This window comes from Carcharodon carcharias, chromosome 15 (genome assembly GCF_017639515.1).
Source record: "Carcharodon carcharias isolate sCarCar2 chromosome 15, sCarCar2.pri, whole genome shotgun sequence".
NCBI classification, from domain to species: domain Eukaryota; kingdom Metazoa; phylum Chordata; class Chondrichthyes; order Lamniformes; family Lamnidae; genus Carcharodon; species Carcharodon carcharias.
The window spans coordinates 119,528,200-119,553,006 of record NC_054481.1 but is presented as its reverse complement, the minus strand read 5'-3'; the positions used below and the strand labels follow the sequence as shown (position 1 = coordinate 119,553,006).

The 24,807-nt window shown below is 41.0% G+C and overlaps 1 protein-coding gene across 1 annotated transcript in view; it reads left to right on the top strand.

Annotated features, from left to right (window-relative positions):
• prdm16 (PR domain containing 16) overlaps positions 1-24,807 on the top strand; it is a 537,585-nt gene that overhangs the window by 390,826 nt on the left and 121,952 nt on the right. Inside the window, exon 4 of the mRNA XM_041206996.1 lies at positions 21,294-21,428. Coding sequence (XP_041062930.1) covers positions 21,294-21,428 — 135 coding nt within the window. The remainder of the gene's footprint in view (positions 1-21,293; positions 21,429-24,807) is intronic.

The following is a 24,807-nucleotide window of genomic DNA, read 5'->3' as shown; positions in this document are numbered from 1 at the left end:
TTCTTGATGCATGTCCTTGAAGATTGTGTGCTCCTATGGGTAGTAAAGGGAGGTGTCAGTCAGCCCCCACAAATTGAGTGATAGTGCGGATGGGAAACCTGTCAGCACTTTAAGTGGCAAAAGTTTTAATAATGCGGGAGGAGAGACCCTCTTAAGTAACAGAACTGTTGAAAACAGTTCAACAGCTTTAGATACTGTCTCTAACTTCTAAACATTATACTAATATTCATAGGAACATAAAAACATACAAATATAAGAAACATGAGCAGGAGTAGGTCACTCAGTCCCTCAAGCCTGCTCCACCATTCAGAAAGATCATGGCTAATCTGATTGTAGCCTTTACTCTACTTTCCTGCCCGCCCCAATAATCCTTGATTCCCTTGTGAATCAAAAATCTGTCCAACTCGGTCTTGAATATATTCAATGACCCAACCTCCACTGCTCACTGGAGAAGGGAATTCCAAACACTAACATCTTTCTAAGAGAAGAAATTCTTCCTCATTTCTGTCTTAAATGAGAAAGCTCTTATTTTGAAACTGTGTGCCCGCTTCTAGATTCCCCTACAATAGAAAACATCCTCTAACAAATCTAACCTGCCACCCCGCTCAAAATTTATGTTTCAATAAGATCACCTCTCATTCTTCCAAACTCCAAGGAGTATAGGCCCAATCTGCCGAACCTTTCATAAGAATGATCCCAGGAATGAAAGGCTTAACATATGAGGAATGTTTGAGGACCCTGGGTCTATACTCAATGGAGTTTAGAAGGATGAGGGGGGGATCTGATTGAAACTTACAGCATACTGAAAGGCCTGGATAGAGTGGACGTGAGGAAGATGTTTCCATTAGTAGGAGAGACTAGGACCCAAGGGCACAGCCTCAGAGTAAAGGGAAGTCCTTTTAGAACAGAGATGAGGAGAAACTTCTTTAGCCAGAGAGTGGTGAATCTATGGAATTCATTGCCACAGAAGGCTGTGGAGGCCAAGTCATTGAGTGTATTTAAGACTGAGATAGATAGGTTATTGATTGGTAAGGGGATCAAAGGTTACAGGGAGAAGGTGGGAGAATGGGGTTAAGAAACTTATCAGCCATGATTGAATGGCAGAGCAGACTAGATGGACTGAATGGCCTAATTTCTGCTCCTATGTCTTATGGTCTTATGGTCTTTCCTCATAAGACCTCATGCCAGGAATCAGCTTAGTGAACCTTCTCTGAAGTGCTTCCAGTGCAAGTATGTCCCTCCTTAAGTGAAGTGATCAAAACTGTACACAGTATTCTAGGTGTGGTTTCACCAATGTCCTGTACAGTTGTAGCAAGACTTCCCTACTATTATACTCCATCTCGATTGCAGTAAAGACCAACATTCCATTTGCTTTCCTAATTACTTGCTGTACCTGCATGTTGACTTTTTGTGATTAATGTACAAGGACTCCCAGATCCCTCCATACTGCAGCATTCTGTAGTCTCTCTCCATTTAAATAATATTCTGCTTTTCTGTTCTTCCTGCTAAAGTGGACAGCATCACATTTTCCCACTTTATATTCCATCTGACAAATTTTTTCTCACTCATTTAACCTATATCCATAGTCATTTGGTAATACAGAACTTGAGTATTGCTGGAAAAAAGAGACTTTTGTCAAAGCTCTTTGCTTTGCACTCATCAGGACAATCACAAGAATACAATGTCAGGAGAAGCAACAACTTTATACTGTATGAGAAGAGAGTGCTGTTTGTTGGCAAGTGGATTCTGATTGGTAGAGATGTTGCCATGGAGAATGCACCAGTTAATGATGACAGCTAACTGCCAAGCATCGTTTGAAATTTAAACCAGGCAGCTTGACTCTGATTGGTGAAGACATTGCCCTGAGGAATGAACCAGTGAACGGCTATTACTTATTTTATTTAGCTGAAACAGGTACAATGTGTGTTCATGTTCTTTCTGCCTGCAAAGAACAGGGCCCTGTGTATTAATATATGTAGATTCCAGTACACGCAAATGCATCACACATCCCGAGCTTGACTGACAATCTTAAACTGGTTGTCAGTATAATTTTTAGCACTTTGAGGATTATTTAGTAAATGTTGTCCAATTGCAGGATCACACCTAACGTTGGTCTCTGTGTTTAGAGTTTTGCAAGCATGGCCTAGTTGAGTACAGACTGTACCTTGCCCATTGCGAACAGCGGAAGGGGCATGTTGTTTGATACAATCTGCCAGTCTTTGGGACGTACGGCTTACATACCTAGCATCAAACTGGCAATGAAATTCATATAACACATTACTCATCTGGCGGCCTTAGACCCATTCATGAGTTTACGCAATATACAATGCGAAATGATCTGAACAGGGTAGCCATGATCCTGTGGGAGAGTTGGGAGTAAAGGAGTTTGAACTCAGCAAATACCTCTTCCCGCCACAAACCAGCATCCACTGAAGATGCGGAATCCTTGAAAGTGAGCCTAGCTGATCCAGCGCATGCATATTGTGGGATTCCAAACAACCTGTCTAATTCTCACATGCATTCTAAATGAGTTACAGCATTTTGAGGTCTTAAGGCCAACCCAGATGTACATATCAGTAAACCTGACAAAGGGACAGGAATAGTTACCCTTAACAAGTGTGGCTTTATCAACAAAATGCATGCCGTTGTTAATGACGGGTCCAAATTCAGATTCACTGGGCCTGCCGCTCAATATGACCGGACAGCCTTGCTCAAAAGTAAGCTGAAAAAACGCTTGCTGGACTTGTGTAAGAGCAATGAGCTGCTGCATGATACATATGACATGGTTCGTCCTCATGGCTCGCTGCGTCCGTTAATGTATGCGCTGCCCAAGACACGCAAAAGTGATATCCCTTTATGCTTTATCTTGTCTATGACCGGTTCTGCATTGCATGAATTGGCCAAATGGTTAGGCAAGTTATTACAAACAGTTTTGAACAGGTTTTCCAGATACATGGTGAAGGATTTCTTCACATTTGTGAAAACCATACAGAACTTGCAGATCAATAGCAATGCTATGCCCATGTGCTCATTTGACATTGCTAGCCTATTCACCAATGTTCCACTTCATGGAAGCCATAGATATTTCCACTGCAGCACTATATCATGGCGATTTAGACTCGCCACCATTTCATGAATCAGTATTCATTGAGCTTATGAACTCAGCAACTCATGAAGTTGAGTTAAACTTCAACAACACCATGTATGCCCCAATAGATAATATTGTCATGGGATCCCCTTTAGGCCCAGCTCTCACAAACATCTTTGTTGGTTCCATGAGAAACATGTCTTCAATGGAATGACACCTAACCTCCTACCACTTGCATATTTCTGATATGTGGATGATACGTTTGCTACATATAAGTCCGCAGTAGCATGTACTAATTTTCTTGCATGTCTTCATGGGTTCCATCCTGTGCTCAAATTCACCTTTGAAATGGAGCAGTCAAATGAACTCTCATTCCTTGACATACTAGTTGAGAAATCTGCCAAGGGATTCTCTACCATGGTCTACCACAAGCCTACCTTCACTGGTCAATACACATGCTGGGATTCTTATAGTTCCACACACTATAAGATTAACCTTATCCGCAACTTCATAAATAGAGCCCGAGCCATATGCTCATCATGCAAGCTTGATGCTGAAATAGGGGGCATCAATGACATCCTTCCTGATCAAATCATTTCCATCTGTATATCACGCAAACTCATAAACAGGCCTAAGACTGTCACTTTCAGTCCTGAAAAATGCCCAGTATACGTCAGATTACCCTGGAAGGGCAAGATATCTCAAACATTTGAGCAACAGGTAAAGCTAGCTGTTTCATGTTACTACTATCCAGTAGGAACATGAGTGGTATTCACCACTAACGGGATGCCGCCATCAAACCAAAGATACATTCTGCCTAACTCACAAAAAAGTAATGTAGTATATGAATTTCAGATGCTAGGTATGTAGGCCGTACATCCCAAAGACTGGCAGATCGTATCAAACAACATGCCCTCCTGCTTTTTACAACGGGCAAGGTATAGACCGTACTCAACCAGCCCGTGTTTGCAAAACGCAAAATACAGTGTCCAACATTAGAAGTGATTCTGCAATTTGACATTGGTATTCTTGTGATTTTCCTAATAAGTGCAAGATGAAAAGCTTTAACAAAATGTCTCTTTTTCTCAGCAATACTATCTATACCCCTTTACAGACAGGTGAGGTGAGAGTGACCGCCTTAGACACCAAGGCAGCATTTGACCCAGTATGGCATCGAGGAGTCTTAGCAAAACTGGAGTCAGTGGGAATCAGGGTTCCAACCATTGGTTGGAGTCATGCCTAGCACAAAAAAGATGGTCATGGTTGTTGGAGGTCAATCAGTTCAGTTCCAGGATATCACTGCAGGAGTTCCTCAGGATAGTGTCCTAGCCCAAACATCTTCAGCTGCTTCATCAATGACCTTCCTTCAAGCATAAGGTCAGAAGTGGGGATGTTTACTGATTATTGCACAATGTTCAGCACCATTCACGACCCTTCAGATCCTAAAGCAATCCATGTCCAAATGCAGAAAGATCTGGACAATATCCAGGCTTGGGCTGACAAGTGGCAAGTAACACTCTTACCATACGTGCCAGGCAATGGCCATCTCCAACAAGAGAGAGTCTAACCATTATTCCTTGACATTCAATGGCATTGCCATCACTGAATCCCCCATTGTCAACATAACAGGGGGTTACTATTCACCAAAACTGAACTGGACTAGCCATGTAAATACTGTGGCTACAAGAGCAGATCAGAGGCTCGGAATCCTGCAGTGAGCAACTCACCTCCTGACCACCCCCCCTCCCCCCAGCCCAAAAGCCTGTCCACCATCTGCCTTGTAGACTTGGTCCTACCACCAAGTTAGGACTGTGATGGTATACTCTCAACTGGATGAGTGTAGCTCCAAAAACATTCAAGAAGCTTGACACTATCCAGGACAAAGCAGCCCACTTGATTGACACCCTACCCACAAATATTCACTCTCTCCACTAACGACGCACAGGGCAGCAGATACATGGGAACACCACCACCTGCAAGTTCTCCTCCACTCACCATCCTGACTTGGAAATATATTGATGTCCCTTCTCGATCGCGGGGTCAAAATCCTGGAACTAGCCCCCCCCCCCCCAAACAGCACTGTGGGTGTACCTACACCATATGGACTGCAGCGGTTTAAGAAGGCAAGCACCACCACCTTCTCAAGGGCAATTAGGGATGGGCAATGAACGCTGGCCTAGCCAGCCACGCCCACAACCCATGAACGAATATAAAAAAAAGACACTTTGTATCCTCCTCATAACTTGCTCTCGTAACTATCTTTGTATTGTCAGCAAATTTGACTACATTACAGTCAGTTCATTCATCCAACTCATTAATATAGATCATAAATATAGATCATTAATATAGTTCCTGCACTGATCCCTGTGGCACTTTACTAGTTACAGTTTGCCATTCTGAAAATGACCAATTTATCCTAACTTTCTGTTTCCTTTTTGTTAGCCAGTCCTCTATACATGCTAATATAAAATCCCCAACACCGGAAGTTCTTATCTTGTGTAGTCACCTTTTATCTGGCACCTTACTGAATGCCTTTTGGAAATCCAAATACATGACACCTACTGGTTCCCCCTTTTCCACCCTGTTTTTACATCCTCAAAGAACTCTAATAAATTTGTCATACACAAGTTCCCTTTCACAAAACCATGTTGATTTTGCCTGATAGTATTATGATTTTCTAAATGTCTTACCACAACCTCTTTAATAATAGTTTCTGGAATTTTCCCAATAACAGATGTTAGGCTAACTGGTCTACAGTTTCCTGCTTTCTGTCTCCCTCCTTTCTTAAACAGTGATGTTACATTTGTGATTCAGTTGGGATTCAGCATTAGAAGCTTTGTAAGATTTAAAACTTATTTGCAAAGTATAGGAATTTGTAGACTCTAAGAGTGCCTCATGAGGAATCATGAGTTTATCTTCCCCTTTCTCTCTACCTCTGTTTCTGCCCTTTCTACTCCATCTCCTCCTCCCACACTGTCCCCCTTCTTGGTTCAATAATTGGACTGAGAGATAGCATTGTTGACAGGGACTGGTGAAGTGTCAGTTTCAGCTATGAACTCAAGTATTTATATGTTGTTTGAAGCCATGTTCTTATTCTTGCACAGCCTAACACCAACTGAGCTTAATTAAATATGGGCCTTCTGACACACAAAGACAAGTGTTCAGTTGAAGGTAGAGTGGTTAGGCTTGTGATGGGTTTAGGGAAGGAATTCCAGGGCCAGGATTTTACAGCCCCTCCTGTCCAGTGGGATATTATGTCCCGCCAAACTGCATGGAGATTTAAATGGCTCACCATTTTCGCCCGGGTTTGGGGGGAGGACATGGGACACCATGCCACGGCAGGGCCATAAAATCCTGGCCCAGAGCTTAGTGCCTGGATGACTGAAGTCATGGATATCAATAGTGGGGCAAACGAACTCAAGGGTGTACAAGAGGCCAGAAATGGAGAGACACCGAGTTCTCAGAGGTGTTCCAAGAGAATAAACTGAAAGAGTGTAAGGATGTAGTTTGCAGCAGCAATGGATTTAGAACTGAGCATTGAGTTTCTAAAAGGATCTGGGGTGATTCCTAGAAATGTTACATTTTGATGAGTTAATTTGTTGCGTTTTGCAGCACCTTGTAAGCTCCTGTGCTCTGCCTTTCAAGCCAAAGCTAATTTTTACTTAGAGGGATTATCTGATATGTGAAAATGAAGCATTACAAACTCCAGTAAATCCCAGGTTTGCCATGTTAATTTCTGAACTGAAATCTTTTCCAACACACATCTTCAGCCAGCTTTCAGTTTCAGCATACAAGCAAATTGACAGGTTGATACTAACAACCTTCAGTCCTCGAGTGAAATATTGACAAGTTGACACATGGATTGATACATTGGCTGTCACCTTAAAAAAGCTGAAGAGGTGACATCAGTAGAAGGCTACAAATACTGTCTGTTGGCAAATGATTACATGTTAGCATTGCTGCTGTGCATACTCAGGATTCCCTATACCTTAGCGCTGCCAGTAAATGCCAGTGTTCTCTAGATTTAGATAAGTTTATTGTTTTCTCCTAAGGGAACTGCATTTCAAGAAAACAGCATTTCTGCAGGTTAGATGTTTTCAGTAGCTTGGTTTGGATATTGTTAATCATGATGACAGTTTCCATGCATGCCAGATGCCTGTCTGACCAAAAATTCTCTTTGCCCCACTTCTTTAGCCCTCCAGTTTTGCATTCTGCCTATCTCTTTTTCCCTATCCCTTCTCTGTCCCTTTCTTTCTTTTCTTTCTTCTCTCTTTATTCCTCTTTCATTCACTCTCCACCTTTCTTTCCTGCTCCCACACAGGCCTTCTGTCTCTCCACACTGCTATCTCTCAAACATATGTTGCTTTTCTTGCTGTCCATCAGCCCCCTCTTCTCATCTCTCTTTCATTTCCCCCTCCCTCTCTCTCTCTCGGTCCTGTCACTTTTTCTATCTCATCTCTGTGTGTTTGTTAAGTTGTGACAGTTGCAGAATGGGATGTAGAGTTTATGTTAATGAAGTGGAAAATGGTGGCTTTTGTGTTTCATTTTGAGAGGCCAGTCTGTGGTTTTGATAACTTTTCTACTTTTGCATGCTTCACCAAAGTTGCAGTAAGAAAAGCAACAACAAAAAATCCTAACTACGTCATTCAATTCAATAATGCAACAACCCACATTTTATTTAAGATCTAGAAAAATTAAACAATTGCTTGGCTGTAGAGAACTCAAATATTGCTGAAAAGAGAGACATGTTGCTGAAGCTTTTCATCTTACCCTCAATGGACAGACGCAAGAATGCTAAATTTCAAACGATCACAACAATTTATAGTACAGGAGAAAAGGATGCTGATTGGTTGGCAAGTTGACTCTGATCGGCCAAGGCATTGCTATGGAGAAAGCAATGGGGAACTATAGGCTCACAAGCTCCCAGGTAATTCAGAAAAGACACAAGGCTTGAGCATATTCCTTTTGTTTGCAGAGAACAAATCCCTGCATATGAATTCATGTCACTTCTAGTAAGCAGAAATGAGCCACGTTATGAGTTCAACTGATTATCTTGAATTGGTTCTTAGTGTAGTTATTAGCACATTCATAGTTCTTAAAATGTGCTGCCCAATCGCGGAATCACATCTAACAGTAGACGTTTTGTTTTGGGCTTTGCAAGCACTGGCTGATTGAGTACGGTCCATACCCCGCCAAACAATTATACAAACCATACTCAACCAACCTGCAATCACAAAACCCAAGACAAAATCATTAGATGTGATTCTGCGATAGGGTAGAACTTACTGAACAATCCTGAGTGTGCTAAAAGCTACACTAACAGTCAATTTACGATAATGAGTCAACTCATTACATAACTCATTTACACTTGCTAGAAGCAACATACATTCATATGTGGGAACTCATTCTCTGCAAACTAAAGGAATATGTTCAAGACTTGCATTTTTTTTGAATTAGCAGGGAGCTTGGGGAGCCTATAATTCCCAATTGCTTTCTCCATGGCAATGCCTTTGCCAATCAGAGTTGACTTGCCAGCCAATCAGCACCCTTTTCTCCTGTACTATAAATTGTTGTGATCGTTTGAAATTTGACATTCTTGCATTTATACTGAAAAGCTTTGGCAATATGTTTCTCTTTTCAGCAACAATTAAATCTGTGTCCCAGGAGAGAGAGGGGCAATAAACTAAGTACATTTGATGGGAAAAATCATCCTGTTGCTACTTACAGACAACTGTAAATTAATATTTCAAATCTAGCTCTATTTACAAATTGCAAATCAGCTTCATGCTATAATTTTTAATCCAAAAACTACTTTTATTTCCAAAAGCTGTAATTACAATAGATCACAAACATGTGGTAAAGTTTTTCTCATGTGTTTAAAGTTCCCTGACCCTATGTAAGTGAATTTGGACTGTTATGCAAATTTGCACTGTCACTTACAGCAGGATTACCTGTGATTATGTCAGTTTACATCTGTGAATAGTTTGGCTGTAATGACATTTTTATAGTTTTTTAAAGTTAACTTTTACTGAATCTGAAAATTATCAGAAGAAAAATATGAACTTTCATAACCTAAATGAACCGAAATGCAAATAAGATTAATCTCTTTGTTTATTTAAATGACATAGATGGTTGAATGAAGTTTCATATTCAGCATTAGCACAAGAAATGATAGTGTTATCTTATTATTCAAAAGTGTGACTGCACAGGAAGTTTTAAAAACCCCAATATACAGGACAATAAATGACCATATTCAGATTAGTGGGCAGTATACTGGACACAGGAGAACATAAGGTTACACAGCATTCTCTTCCTTTTTCCAAGTCAGAAAATTTAAATGTCAGTGCCTCAACAAGAGAAAAAAATCAGCATCTCCCTTAATCCCCAGCACCCATCCACCCCAAGAAGTGAGAAAATCTATTCTATTGAACTGTTTACAAACAGGCACATCACTGAGGAAACAGGCAGCAGAGAATTACAGTACCTCAGATCCAGGAGTAATTAGAAGGTATATTGTGCTAATCGATCAATGATGTCTTGGTTTCTCAGCTTCTTTTGAGCTGGCGGCCATAAGGCAAGAACTTCATTCAAGAAGAAAAGACAACTGCCCTCTTGCACTTTTACCCTCTGAAAATAGAAATGTACGGAGGAAAATGTATGGATTGAATTCAAGCAGAGGATTTGTTCCATGTTTTAAAGGTAGTGTTAGTGGTCGATTGCAATTGCATAGTGGTCTATTGCAATTGAATGTCGACCAAATCAGACAAAGCCAACTTTTCATACACAAGCTAGGTTAGTTCTTTCCTCTGTCACATTGCAAAGATTTGCAAGCCTGTAGGAATCTAAAAAAAATCCAACCTTCCTTTAGTTATCATTCTGTTTTAAATTGTGTGTAAAACATTTTTAATAGCAAATCAGTTCTTTACATTTAACTATCCGTTAGAGAAATCCTATTTATTCTTGATCACAGTGTTTAGTTGTTACTGATGCAGGTGATCAGCCTTGTATAAGTGATGGAGGAGATCAGCACTGCACAGTCACTGATGAAGGAGGTCAGCATTATATGGTCACTGTTGGAAGAGATCAGCATTGTATGGTCACTGTTGGGAGAGATCCGCATTGTAAGATCACTGTTGGAGAGATCAACATTGTGTGATCACTGTTGGAAGAGATCAGCATTTTATAGTCACTTTTGGAGGAGACCAACATTGTATGATCACTGTTTGAAGAGATCAGCATTGTATTGTCAAAAATGAGAAGAGGAGGAGATCAATGTTGAATGGACATTTTTGGAGGAGGTCAGCATTTTATTGTAACTGTTGGAAGAGATCAGCATTGTATAGTCACTGTTGGAGGAGATCAATATTGTATGGTCACTGTTGGAAGAGATCCACATTGTATGATCACCATTGGAGGAGATCAACATCGTGTGATCACTGTTGGAAGAGATTAGCATTTTATAGTCACTGTTGGAGGAGACCAATATTGGATGATCACTCTGAGATCAGCATTGTATTGTCAAAAATTAGAAGATCAACATTGTATGATCACTGTTGGAAGAGATCAGCATTGTATGATCACTGTTAAGATCAGTATTGTATGGTCCCTGTTGAGATATTGTATGGTCACTGTTGAGGAGATCAACATCATATGGTCAGTGTTACATTAGATTAGTATTGTATGCTCACTGTTAGATAAGACTAGCATTATTTGGTCAGTGTCTAAGAAAGAATACCCAAATAAATTTCCTGATTGATTTTCTTCTGTTATTGTCTTTCCTGAAGTTTTTGACTGCCTCAATGAGATACTGTTCCACTAATACTGATCATCATCTACTAATACTCAAGTGCCCAGTAATTGCATGGGAACTTTGACCATGCATCTTAGCAGGCTATTTACCATAGCCAGGATCAGAATCAAGCCAGATTCTGTCTTCATTTGTCATGAAACAGTGCACTTTGCAGTATGGATTCTACTGTTTTCCTGGCCAAAATTCTCTAATTGGACATAGATCAGGGATAGAATCTATGGCATTGCTATACTGTATGTCTTAGGTGAATATACATGAATAAACTCACTGAGCTTTTGGAGGAGTTGATAATATATTTTAATTGGTATCTCTCCATTATGACTAGATTGTCATCATTGTTAGTTGTAATCACACTTCTATCCATTGATCTTGGAATCTGTACCCTTCTATACAGAGTCCTGCATCTTGGAGGTTCAGTAATGTTGCACATTGATAGCTCATCATATTGCATATGGACTGCAAGAATGTAAATGGGTAACCACAATTACCCACACTTGAGAAACTCAGCTTCATTGCATCTCAGTGGGGAGGTATCAGTCAAAAGCCGTGTGATTTTCTGATAGAGGTCCTGGGTTACTCCCTTACACCACCTAAGAGCTGCTATCAGAGCAGAATTGCCAATCAACCAAAGAAGGAGTATGTTGTAGGGCAGCACAACGAAGAGGGAACAAAACATCTTTCAATATGAATCATGAACAAATACCAGGTAGGTTTATTTGTATTTGTCATTATTCAGCTTCTGACTTTTTCATTGGTTTCCCTATAAACACTTGAATTAATGAAATCATTAACTTACATCCAACTTTGTAATTCACCCATGTAAAAACGTCCATGAGTGAGTGTTTTTTGAGTTGTCAAAACAGACAGATGGGTTTGTAAGGATGCTGTGTGCTACATGATATGATTATTAACTAATTTTAAAGCAGAATGCTTAATATATTGTAGCTTTAAAACTGTTAACTCATGTGTTGTATTGAATAAATTCTAAAATTATTTATCCAGTTTAAAAACATTAAAAACCATTTTAAAAACATGCCCTTTAACACTCAAAGTGCAATGATGAGCTTTGAACTCATCCAAAATTAACCATTCATTTAATGAAATGTTTACTTAAATTTTAACTTGCTGAAATGGGTCCTGCAAAGGAATTGAATACCACCCTGCATAAATCAGAGGATTGTCACCAAAGGAGGGAAAGAGCAGAAATAAAGTAGAAAAAGAGGCACTGGAAACGGAGAGATAAATGTGTCAAGACCACTGATTTATAGTTTCACTGGAAAATAAGCTGAATCATGTGAAGATCTATCAAAAATCCTGACTCTAATTAAAAATTACATCTGGCATTTTAGATAGCCATAAAATAGTAGCCTTAATGGTGTTTGCATTATATACGATGTCTAATAATATCACAAAAGCATTGCAAAGTGATTCATATATTTAAATTACTTTTGGAGTGCAGTGACTGTTGTTATGTAACCAAATTCCAACCTAAGACCGTCAGGTTGTTTCTCTTATTGTTAAAAACAAAAAAACTGCGGATGCTGGAAATCCAAAACAAAAACAGAATTACCTGGAAAAACTCAGCAGGTCTGGCAGCATTGGCGGAGAAGAAAAGAGTTGACGTTTCGAGTCCTCATGACCCTTCGACAGAACTTGAGTTTGAGTCCAGGAAAGAGCTGAAATATAAGCTGGTTTAAGGTGTGTGTGTGGGGGGCGGAGAGATAGAGAGACAGAGAGGTGGAGGGGGGGTGGTATGGTTGTAGGGACAAACAAGCAGTGATAGAAGCAGATCATCAAAAGATGTCAATGACAATAGTACAATAGAACACATAGGTGTTAAAGTTAAAGTTGGTGATATTATCTAAACGAATGTGCTAATTAAGAATGGATGGTAGGGCACTCAAGGTATAGCTCTAGTGGGGTTTTTTTTTATAATGGAAATAGGTGGGAAAAGGAAAATCTTTATAATTTATTGGAAAAAAAAAGGAAGGGGGAAACATAAAGGGGGTGGGGATGGGGGAGGCAGCTCACGACCTAAAGTTGTTGAATTCAATATTCAGTCCGGAAGGCTGTAAAGTCCCTAGTCGGAAGATGAGGTGTTGTTCCTCCAGTTTGCGTTGGGCTTCACTGGAACAATGCAGCAAGCCAAGGACAGACATGTGGGCAAGAGAGCAGGGTGGAGTGTTAAAATGGCAAGCGACAGGGAGGTTTGGGTCATTCTTGCGGACAGACCGCAGGTGTTCTGCAAAGCGGTCGCCCAGTTTGGTCTCTCCAATGTAGAGGAGACCACATTGGGAGCAACGAATGCAGTAGACTAAGTTGGGGGAAATGCAAGTGAAATGCTGCTTCACTTGAAAGGAGTGTTTGGGTCCTTGGACGGTGAGGAGAGAGGAAGTGAAGGGGCAGGTGTTGCATCTTTTGCGTGGGCATGGGGTTGTGCCATAGGAGGGGGTTGAGGAGTAGGGGGTGATGGAGGAGTGGACCAGGGTGTCCCGGAGGGAGCGATCCCTACGGAATGCCGATAAGGGGGGTGAAGGGAAGATGTGTTTGGTGGTGGCATCATGCTGGAGTTGGCGGAAATGGCGGAGGATGATCCTTTGAATGCGGAGGCTGGTGGGGTGATAAGTGAGGACAAGGGGGACCCTATCATGTTTCTGGGAGGGAGGAGAAGGCGTGAGGGCGGATGCCCTTCACTTCCTCTCTCCTCACCGTCCAAGGACCCAAACACTCCTTTCAAGTGTAGCAGCATTTCACTTGCATTTCCCCCAACTTAGTCTACTGCATTCATTGCTCCCAATGTGGTCTCCTCTACATTGGAGAGACCAAACGTAAACTGGGCGACCGCTTTGCAGAACACCTGCGGTCTGTCCGCAAGAATGACCCAAACCTCCCTGTCGCTTGCCATTTTAACACTCCACCCTGCTCTCTTGCCCACATGTCTGTCCTTGGCTTGCTGCATTGTTCCAGTGAAGCCCAACGCAAACTGGAGGAACAACACCTCATCTTCCGACTAGGGACTTTAAAGCCTTCCGGACTGAATACTGAATTCAACAACTTTAGGTCGTGAGCTCCCTCCCCCATCCCCACCCCTTTCTGTTTCCCCCTTCCTTTTTTTTCCAATAAATTATAAAGATTTTCCTTTTCCCACCTATTTCCATTATAAAAAAAACCCCACTAGAGCTATACCTTGAGTGCCCTACCATCCATTCTTAATTAGCACATTCGTTTAGATAATATCACCAACTTTAACTTTAACACCTATGTGTTCTATTGTACTATTGTCATTGACATCTTTTGATGATCTGCTTCTATCACTGCTTGTTTGTCCCTACAACCACACCCCCCACCCCCTCCACCTCTCTGTCTCTCTATCTCTCCGCCCCCCACACACACACCTTAAACCAGCTTATATTTCAGCTCTTTCCTGGACTCAAACTCAAGTTCTGTCGAAGGGTCATGAGGACTCGAAACGTCAACTCTTTTCTTCTCCGCCGATGCTGCCAGACCTGCTGAGTTTTTCCAGATAATTCTGTTTTTGTTTTCTCTTATTGTTATTTTGCTGTAGCTGGAGATTAAATTTTCCCCAATCTAGTCTGCATGTGAAATTTTCCAGTTCTATACTCAATAAGTATATTATTTTGACACACAGAAAAGACCTCATAATTCCAGCTCAGAATTCTAAAAGCATAATGTTTCACTCAGGGTGTTTGCTGCCAAGATATTGCATTCAGTGTTTGTTTAACAAAATGGCAATTATAGAAGTTTGAAACCAGTTGTAAAGCTAGCTGAGAATTTAACACCAGCATGCAGCAGCCAAATATTTTATCTGACCATCCTAATTTGAATGGAAACTAGGGCTTAAGCACCCTTTAAAAACATTCAACGTTGTCAAACCCCAGTCGCTATAAATTCTTAAAACAAAAGATATGTACAAAAAAATCCTTTGTATTCAGATGGCACAAGTATTGTATCATTTTTGTACCGCTTGGATCATGTTGTATGGACATTGTATTGTAAGTTTCACTGCCAATTCATATTTTTGGTGCACTCAGTACATCATCCTGAAACAGCAAGATTTTGAAATAATTAGGAAATGCTTATATCATTTTTTTTTCAAGTGAGACTAGTGAAAGGGTTTAGATAGGTTAAACAGGGAGAAATTGTTTCCACTGGCAGAAGGGTCGTAAACCAGACACAAAAGTACCAAAGGAGAAGATGAGGGGAATGTTTTTAGCAGCAAGTTGTTATGATCTGGAATGCATGATGGGAGTAGATTCACTGGTAACTCTCAAAAGGGAATTGGATAAAAATTTGCAAAGGAAAACATTCTAAGGTTGTGGGGAAAGAACATGGACTAATTGGAAAGCTCATTTAAACAGCACAAGTGTGATGGGCCAAATGGCTTCCTTCTGTACTGATGATTATAAAGATGAAGATTAAGTGACCTTTTGGAAAGAAGAGATAAAGCAAGGCCAAAATACGTTCACACCTCTGATGTGTCTTTGTTGCAAGGTATAGTGCAATGCATTACCTTATCAACTGAACAAGAATAGTGTTCAATTTGGGGCAGAGTGTTGCTGTTGCCAGTGAAAATGTCACAGAACCACACCACCCCCGACACCACACCCAACCCCTTACGTGGCAGGTTATTCCTGTCCAAAGAGTCAAAGGTGATACAAATGGAAAAGTAAGTTCCTCAGAAAGAAATGTAACACAGCAAGCACGTAACGGTAATTTCAAGACTGGTTCAAGTCAGAATTACAAAGCAGCCAATGCTCAATAGGTAGCTACCTTATTGTTGAGTCTGAAGGTTGTGGGTTCAAGTTCAACTCCAGAGATTTGAGCAATCATGGCTGACACCAATGTTGTATAGAAGGAATGGGATACTGTTATTGGTTCTGTATTTTGTATGAGACATTTTTGGAGCTGTCATCTTTTGGATGAGAATTAACCCGAGCAAGGCCCCATGTGCCCATTTGGGTAAGTGTAAAAGATACCATGACCATTCAAAGAAGAATAGCGATTTCCCTGCTGTCCTAGCTATCATTATCCTCAACCTAAATACCAAAAAAAATTGTATGGTCATTAATTTCCCTGCTGTTTGTGGGACTTTGTCATGTGCACATTTATTGTTGACAATTCAAAAGTAATTCATTGGCTGTAAAGCACTTTGGGACATCCTTAGGTCATGAAAGGTGCTTTATAAATAATTTCTTTTTTTTCTAGATGAGATCTGTATGAAAAGTATGAGAACAGGACTGTGTGATTTTCTTTGAATCACTGTGCAAGACTTTTATTTTGCTAGACTTAGTGCCTGTCAATTGAAGGTGTATTTACCCTTCTCTTTGAAGTAGTAAGTTGACAGGATGTGGTTTTTAATAAACTTCACAAGGTTTAATTTCTATTTGAAAACCTGTATCAGGAATGGAAGTTGTGGTGTTGTAAAAAGTACATGGGTTTCCTGCCTGCACATCTGCATTAGGGTCTTAGACTCTGATACTTGTCTGATTCTTTAGGCAGGTGGCCCTTTCCGTCTAAGGGTCTTTGAGGAAGGGTAAGTAGATAGATAAAAACAACATCATTAACACTGAATGCTGGGAGTACTGGTTGGTGCAGTTGGTTAGCACAGTAGAACTTGGATTTGAATCCACTGCAGAAGAAATAGACAAACAGTTCCACTCTCTGCTGACTTCTTGGGATCCTAATGTAATCACTTTCAATGAAGCTCTGACTGGCCATGGCAGAACATCATATCGTCACATAATCGCACACTCATTTAAGACACGGGAATGCCTGGTGTGGAAAATGACAACTATCACACTATTCCATAGTGTGCAAAACTCTTTCTAAGGCTGGGGATAAGGTGTGTTACTTTGCACCTGGCTGCACTTGATGCAAACTTGTGGCAAAATTGGCCAAATGTTCCTTTCCCCAGTACTGACAACCTTTGCCTTGATAAGAATGTTCTTTACCTTCCACAAAAATTAAATCAGAGAAGGGAGGGGAAAGCATGAAACAAAGTGAAAAGCCAGAATCTTCCAGATTGCACAGCTTCCCAATTCCATTGTTGACAGAAGAAATGGAGATGTCTCATTTTGACTGGGATTTTACATTAGTCCGTGATCCTTCAAATGGAAATTTATTTTACTAGTGCTTGGTGCTATAGCACTATATTTTGACTTTGACCCAACAGAATGTGGACCAATGAGGTTCCAAGACCATGGTTCAGTTTCCCACATATTTCTGCAGTTCCTAACAAGAGATAAAGCTGAGTCACTTCCATCCATGATGTAGGGAAAAGAAAACTCCAGTCATACTCGCTTGGAATGATTTAGAGCAACATTGATGAAAGAAATGCTTTTATGTTACACCTATCACAATCTCCAGATGTCCAAAAGAACTTTATAGCCAATGAAGTACATTTGAAATGTAGTCATTGTCATAATGTGGGAAACATGGCAGCCTGTTTGTGCACAATGTCCTACAAACAGCAATGTGATAATGACCAGATATTCTATTTCAGGTGTCGTTTGCAACCTAAATGCTGGCCAGGATACCAGGAGAACTCCTATTCTCGGCTTTGAATAGTGTCATGGGATCTTTTACGCCCATCTGAGAGTGCAGATGGGGCCTCAGTTTAATGACAGACGACAGCACCTCTGAAAGTGCAACAGTCCTGAATGCTGCACTGAAGTACCGCCCTAGAATTGTGTACTCAAGGCCCTGAAGTGACACAAGTCCATGATTTTCTGACTCAGAGGGAAGATGGTTAGCCACTGAACCAAGTCTGATACCTAGGGCAGAATTTTTTGTTGGCATACAGGCGCGCGTCTGACATGCTCGAGCGTGAAATAGTGCGTGATGACATCAGGCAAGCGTCCCGACGTCATCACGCACTCGCTTGATATTTCAGTCGGCAGGTGCACATGAGGGTTGGCAGGGTGGCCACTGACAATTAAGAGGCCTATTAAGGCCATTAACGTATTAATCAAACATGATTTTTCGCTGCCCGTCCAACATTGGCAGGCAGGTAAATCGGCCAGGCAGCCTTTGCCTTTTTGGGGAAACCTCATCCAAGGGTGGGATTAGGTTTCTAATATTAATTTTAAAAGAAATGAAAATGTTTGCACAGAATTTTCATCTGGTATATGTTCCCGGTGACTGATTCTGATGCATGGGCATTTTTTAGCAGTTTTTCCAATCTTTATTTTTGGCATTTAAATTCTTCAGCTCCCTGAGGTGGCTTTCTCCTTCAGGGAGCTTTGTGTGAGCACTCCCCCGTGCCCACGCTGACTTCAGCACTCACCCTCCTCCTGCTCCCGCACTAACTTCAGTGCTTGCCCTCCACCTGCCCCCATCCCGACAGCACTGAGCCTTTCAGTGCGTCTTTCACGTTGGCTGGCCGTTAATTGGCCAGCCAGTGTGAAATTGCAGTCGGCTTGGGGTCCGTTCCCTGGCCACTCCAGAGCCCGCTAATCATGGGCGCCCGCCAAACAAAAAATCCTGCCCTTAATGATGAAGGACTGGGAGAAGGTCAGCTACCTGTCTTCTTGAGCATTTGTGATACCTCACCCAGCCAGGGAGGCTAGAGGGGAGAGAAAGACAAATGTCTCTAAAAGAAAGGGTGAAACCTATTAACAGTGAAATTGTCTCAAGTCTGCTTGTTGTATGACCTCCATTTATTTAGAGCTGCAGCCAATCTCAAACATGGATCAGCATGCATTTAGCTATATGAGTATTGTAGAACACAAAAAAAATTCAGCTCAAAATGTAGCTAATAGCACCTATTAGTTTAGAAAATTCTCCTTTTATTAACCATACTGATCAAAATAAAAATTATGGAGACAACTGATCAAGCTATTTATATTTTAAAAAATCAATATTATCATTGGTTCTCAATCAATTAGGATACTTCTATGTTCACTGGCTGTTTGCTGTTCTCTGGAGAATGTGTGGTTCAGTACATTTATCTTTCTTCCAAACCACCCTCATGCACCCACCTTCAAATCGACCAGCAAGTTGCACGTTTAAGGCAGCAAGGCAACTATTTCTTGGAAACGATTTGTAGGCAGGTTGTTTTTTTAAAAGAACTCTCCACTATAAATCATTCTGATTTTATTTGCTAAGTGAGGAGCTGGAAATTGTTGAATTCCCCAGTGCAAGGAGTCAATGCTTAAGGTTGATGACTAATCACTTTGTGCACAGTCGGGGATTCCAGCCCTTAAGCTAGATTGTAACAATAATTTGGCTTGTTGGTTTCAGTCAAAGAACTCCACAGTGTTTTCCAGTTGCTGACCAAAGAAGCATTTTTCCTCTACTTGTTGGTCACTTGCCACAACACACCCTAATTACAAACTACTCCATGACCACTGTTTTTTGTGGTTAGATTGGCCAACAGGACACACATTTTGGCTATGTCTGACCCTTGTGTTGTGCTTTTGTCTCCTGGCCTTCAGTCCCCCTTCCCTGAGGTGAAGTTGATGACCTCTGGCAAAGTGCATTTGAGCAGCTTGGCTGAGAAATTAAACAGACAGATTTTAATAGCAGGCAGGCCCAGGGTCCAATAAACTGGGTAGTGCTCAGACACAGACTCAGAATGATCTTGGATTGGGAGCAAAACATTATCAGGGAAATGTGATGTTCTAAAACAATGGTTGTAAGCGTGTGGTAAAAACTGAAGGAGCATTCTTCGGTTTTTGATAGAAGATGCCAAAGTGAATTCTTTCTTTAAATTGGCTTTCACTACTGCTAGTAAATAACAGATTAACATTTTATTTGCCTATGGTACAGAGAATGAAATGTGTCGGAGGTGCATACTGAAACAGTTAGTTAGGCGAAAACAAAAATCTGTCCATCAGATCTGTGCAAGTGGACTAGGCAAAAAGTCTGCGTATTAATCAAAGTTATTCATGGGAGAGAATGGGTTCTTTTAGCACTTTCTATTTAATACACCCATTAACAGCCATCCGAAGGCCTACGGTAGTGAAATGTTGGCTTTAAGGTGATCATATGATAAGCAGATGGAAACTTTTTGAAAAAAAAACTTGTGCTTGCTTTTACTATTCATATTCAAAAAGGTGAAGGAATTTAGTTACACTGTTTTAATTCTGCCTTATTGGATTTCTTCTCTTAAAGCCACATGTAGGGATTTAACCCTGATGACTCTGGCTGCCTTAAAACATCTCTTGTAGCATCAATTTTACATTTGAATGAAAATTGTTTATTAAGAGCATTCTCCTGAGTTGCATGTGCCAATTTTACTGAGGACTAGCCATGGGCAAGACTTCTTGTTTCTAAGACACAGAGTATCTAGATGAATAAATATTCACAGCAATGCCACCCCTTCCCCCACCAACTCCAACAATCCTCTCCACACCCCAAGGTCAGTGAGAGTTTCCAATTTATAAGCCAGCCATACAGACAAGGAAGCCCCAAGGTTTTATCCTTGATTTGCTCTGTTTGCCAAGCTCATCCAGAGTTGGAGTAAAAACACTCCCTGGGCTAGGGTAGGGAAATAAAATCACCTCAGATCCCTGCTCTTGACTGCTGTACAGCAACTCTTGTTAGAAGTACACCTGTGTCAGCATATGACTGTGATGACCCCCGATGTTGAACAGTCTGACAACAATCGCTCTTTCATCTTGTACACAAGGATTGCCCATTTGGATTGCTGATACCCATGGAACCTTCAAGAGAGGAGAGAGGAGAGAAAGTTAGCAAGCAAAAACAATGAGCAGCCAGGCAACTGTCAGATTAGCATGAACACTTACTTTTTATAGGACTTCAGATTGTTGCTGCTGTGAGAGATTGTAAAAATAGTCTATAGGGTAGGAAGGGGGGGAAATCTTTCAATAATATTACGACTGGCAGACCCACAAGTCAGACTCTGCTTGTAGATTAGAACTCTTGAGGGAAGCCCACAATGCAAAGAAACCACAAACTATAGCAAGGAAATAGGATTGGAGTGAGTCACTCCCATTGACAAGCTGGTACCAAAAGCACAATAGGCTGAATGCCATCCTTCAGTGCTTTAATGTTGGTGATCATTCCACAGTTTGCATTCCCAAAGAAGATCCCTTTTCATGATTACCGAGTCACTAGTTCAAATACCTGCAGAGTGAAGCTCTTGCTTATATAAATAAAGAAAACTTTGAGATTACTTAATATTTCATTTTTTTTGAGTTTCAACAGAAACAGAAAATACTGGAAATACACAGCAGGTCAATCAAACTTCATCCAAAGATGCTGAGGGGCCTATAGTGTATTTTCAGCATTTTTTTGCATTTTATTTCAGATTGTTGTAATCTGCAGTTTCTTTTTACAGAACCATGAAACAGCTTGTCTGTTGACTGGGTTATTTAGATTGTACAAATTTTGCATTTTATTTTTTTGCAGATTGTTGACGAGCTGGGGAATGTAAAATTCTGCATTGATGCAAGCCAGGCTGGAAGTGGGAACTGGCTTAAGTACATCCGTTCGGCACACTCCTACAACCAGCAAAATTTAGTAGCATGTCAGATTAATGATCAGGTGAGTTATCTTCATGGAACCAAATCCAGTATCCTGTTTTGGGGCAATTCCTACTGATAGAATGCCAGGTATGAGACTAAATGTAACTGCACGCATATAATCCAGCAACATGAATACTAACCAGCATCCAGTGTCACAAATTTTAAAGCAAAGATTAAATGTTGCAATGGTAGCATTGAGCTGGGAGTTTGCAGTAGTAAAGACTGTATTCAGTTCATGTGTGTTATATCTAATCTTCCTCCTGTTCTACGTTGTGTGTGTTAGCTGCCCCTAGGCAGAAACACTGCTGCAAAATAAATGCCACTAACTGACATGTCTTGTAAAAGTATATTTTTAATTAATCTGTAAACTTATTTAGAAGAATGAGAGGTGATCTCATTGAAGTGTACAAAATTCTCATATGGCTCGACAGGGTAGATGCAGGATGTTTCCCCTGGTTGGTGGGGGGTGGGGGGTCTAGAACCAGGGGACACAGTCTCAGAACAGGAGATAGGCCATTTAGGACTGAGATGAGGAGGAATTTAATCAATCAGAGGGTGGTGAGCCTTTGGAATTCTCTACACCAGAGGGCTGTGGAGGCTCAGTCATTGAGGATGTTCAAAGTAGAGGTTGATAGATTTCTAGGTACCGTTGATATCATGGGATACGGGAATAGTGTGAGAAGATGGCATTAAGGTAGAAGATCAGCCATGATCTTGTTAAATGACAGAGCAGGCTCAAGGGGCTAACCCTGCTCCAATGTTCCTATACATTGGTTTGAAAATCATGTGGCCCTGGGAAATAATTTTTAAAATGAGTACTGATTATGTTCCTTGTTGTTGCATTACTAACATACTACTGACTGTAAACAGACAGAGCTATTTTAGTATAGGAAAAAAATTACCTGTACAGTCTTAATTCTAAACAAAAGCCTTCCTTTCTCTTTTAGCTTTTCCCATGTTACCCATTTTATTTTTAGATTTTGCGGGTGGATTTACAGCCATATGGCCTTCCTGCCAGTAATCCTCCCCATTTATGTGGCCTTAATCCTAAACTAAAGCAATTCTTAAAGTAGTTTTATTTTCTATTTTAAAAAGTCCTTATCAGTTTATGAGATGCCTCTTTCTTTGCACTCATGTGTAAATACCAACCTGTTAAAACTTTGGACTAAAATGCCCTAAGACTCCTTCAGGCCTTGCACCATCGATCTGTCTTCAACCTGATCTAAATAACCACTAAGGGAGCAAAGTTTCTTGGTTGGTTAATGTAAAACACAGGTGTTCAAACTGTTACCCAATAACCACTTGCAGCTTCTAAGCCCTGGCACTTGGTCCACAAAGTCCAGGCAACTAAGTATGGTGGGCCTGGAAGTTTACTGTAGCCAGGTAAAACCAAGATACCAGAACCTGTAGGTTTGGAAAGGACCATTCTTAGCACTGTTGTCTCACTGGTGGCTAAATCCTACATCACAGTAACAAGATATGTCAACATCAGTAAGTTGATGTACATACAGCTTATTAGGTACCATATATTTAAACTCCAGTCTCCTTGATATGTATCCCTGCAGAAGATAAAAAGCTTAGGCAGACTAGATCAGGTGCAATGCTAATTTTACACCTCCTGAATTTACTTACCACTGAAGTCAACAGAGAGCACGTTTGGGCAGGGTGTAAAACCAGTGAGTTTCCTGCAAAAGTTAGCTTAAAATATTTTGTGTTTATGCAGATGTGTACCCTATGGAGTGTGTACTTGGTTTGCAGGGGGTCCACTTGAGCATCAGGTTTCTCTCTGGTTGACATTAAATTTCTGTGTCAACTTTCTCGGGTTGTGCACACAGAAGTTTGTTAAACACAGGTGTAGATGGAGAGTAGTATTGCCCTACCAATGAAAGGCCAGGTATAAAGCTGGAGATTTTTTAAAACTATAAATTGCTCTAATAAGCTGCATCTCATCATAACTCGTGATTAACAGTGATACAACATCTCATGAAAAACCTTCAGGTCTCGTTGCCAACTGCTGCTTTGGCTAGGCAGTCTGGGAGATGAGCACAAAAACAAAAAGTGCTGGGAAAACTCAGTAGGTCTAGCAGCATCTGTGGAGAGAGAGCGAGACAGACATTTCGAATCCGTATAACCCTTTTTCAGAGATGAGTAGCTGTTACTGGGTTCGTGTGAAAGCAATGTCAGAGCGAGTTAGAAAGTCCGTGCCTGGAAGGAAGTTGTACCTGAGTGACAAGGAAAATAGGGACAGAGATAGCAGGTACATGTCGCCTGAGAGTCACCTGCTGCTGAACCTTTACGCAGCACTGAAGTGATTTGACCTCAGCATAACACCCAACATATATATATATATATTGCAAAATCCTGCCTTGACGCCTTGAACTTGCCCTCGTCACACCTTGCGTATATGCTCTGCAATGCTTCCTTCGTTTAAAATTTGATATAGCACAAACTTTTGTCTTGCACTTCCACTTAAAACGCTTCCCCGCCTATCTGTAACTTCTTCCTGTCCTATATCTCACACTTACAACACTTCGTTTGACTCCACTCTACGATACAGTGACCGTCCTACGATCTGCGGTTATGCCTTCAGCAACCGAGATCCTTACGCTCTGAAATTACCTTTCTGAGCCCCACAGCCCCCTCCCTTTTAACACCCCCCTGTTGTGTTATGCACCAATCCTAATATCTTCTTTTCCAGTTTAGGCGAACATTTTTCCTAATGCCTCCGTGAAACACTCCGTTATATTCGTCCATGTTAAAGGCGTCACATAAAGGCATACTGTTGTTCGTGGAGCCCCCACTTATGGGGGGAAAAAAAGCAGTTCTCTGCGAACATACAAAACATTTTTTGTGACTTATAAAGTCCATTATTTATTGGATATGTATCGGCAATTTTTTAAAAAAAGCGCTGTTTTTAAAGAAATTCACCCTTTAGGAAAATGAAAATTCATACAGAAGCACCCCTAAGGATTCAAATCCATTAAATCCTCATCATTGGGATTTTTATTATTTATGTATGAATTAGGGGAAAGGAAACCTGATTTCACGCTGGAAGGTGCAGCCAAAAAAGCTCGGCAACAAGGGAAGTGACTGAAAGTTGTGCAGTGTTTGAGTCCCAGAGCTACACTCACTCTGAGATTGCTGGGGAGAGGCTCTTGATGTTGATTGACCGCTTCTGTTAATCAAGTCTACAACAGGGCAGGCGTCTTTGCCAGAATAACGAGCTCCACAAGTGTGGGCGATTGACTAGCAGTTAGAGTATCCCTGCTTCCATCGCACCTCCTGCAGGTTGATGAGGGAGTGGACTAGATACCCGTTGGCATAAAGGTGACCTTTCTTGGCTGGCGAGTTTTGTGGGAGTGGTTGAGAAGAAACTTGGAAACTGATTTTTTGGTGCT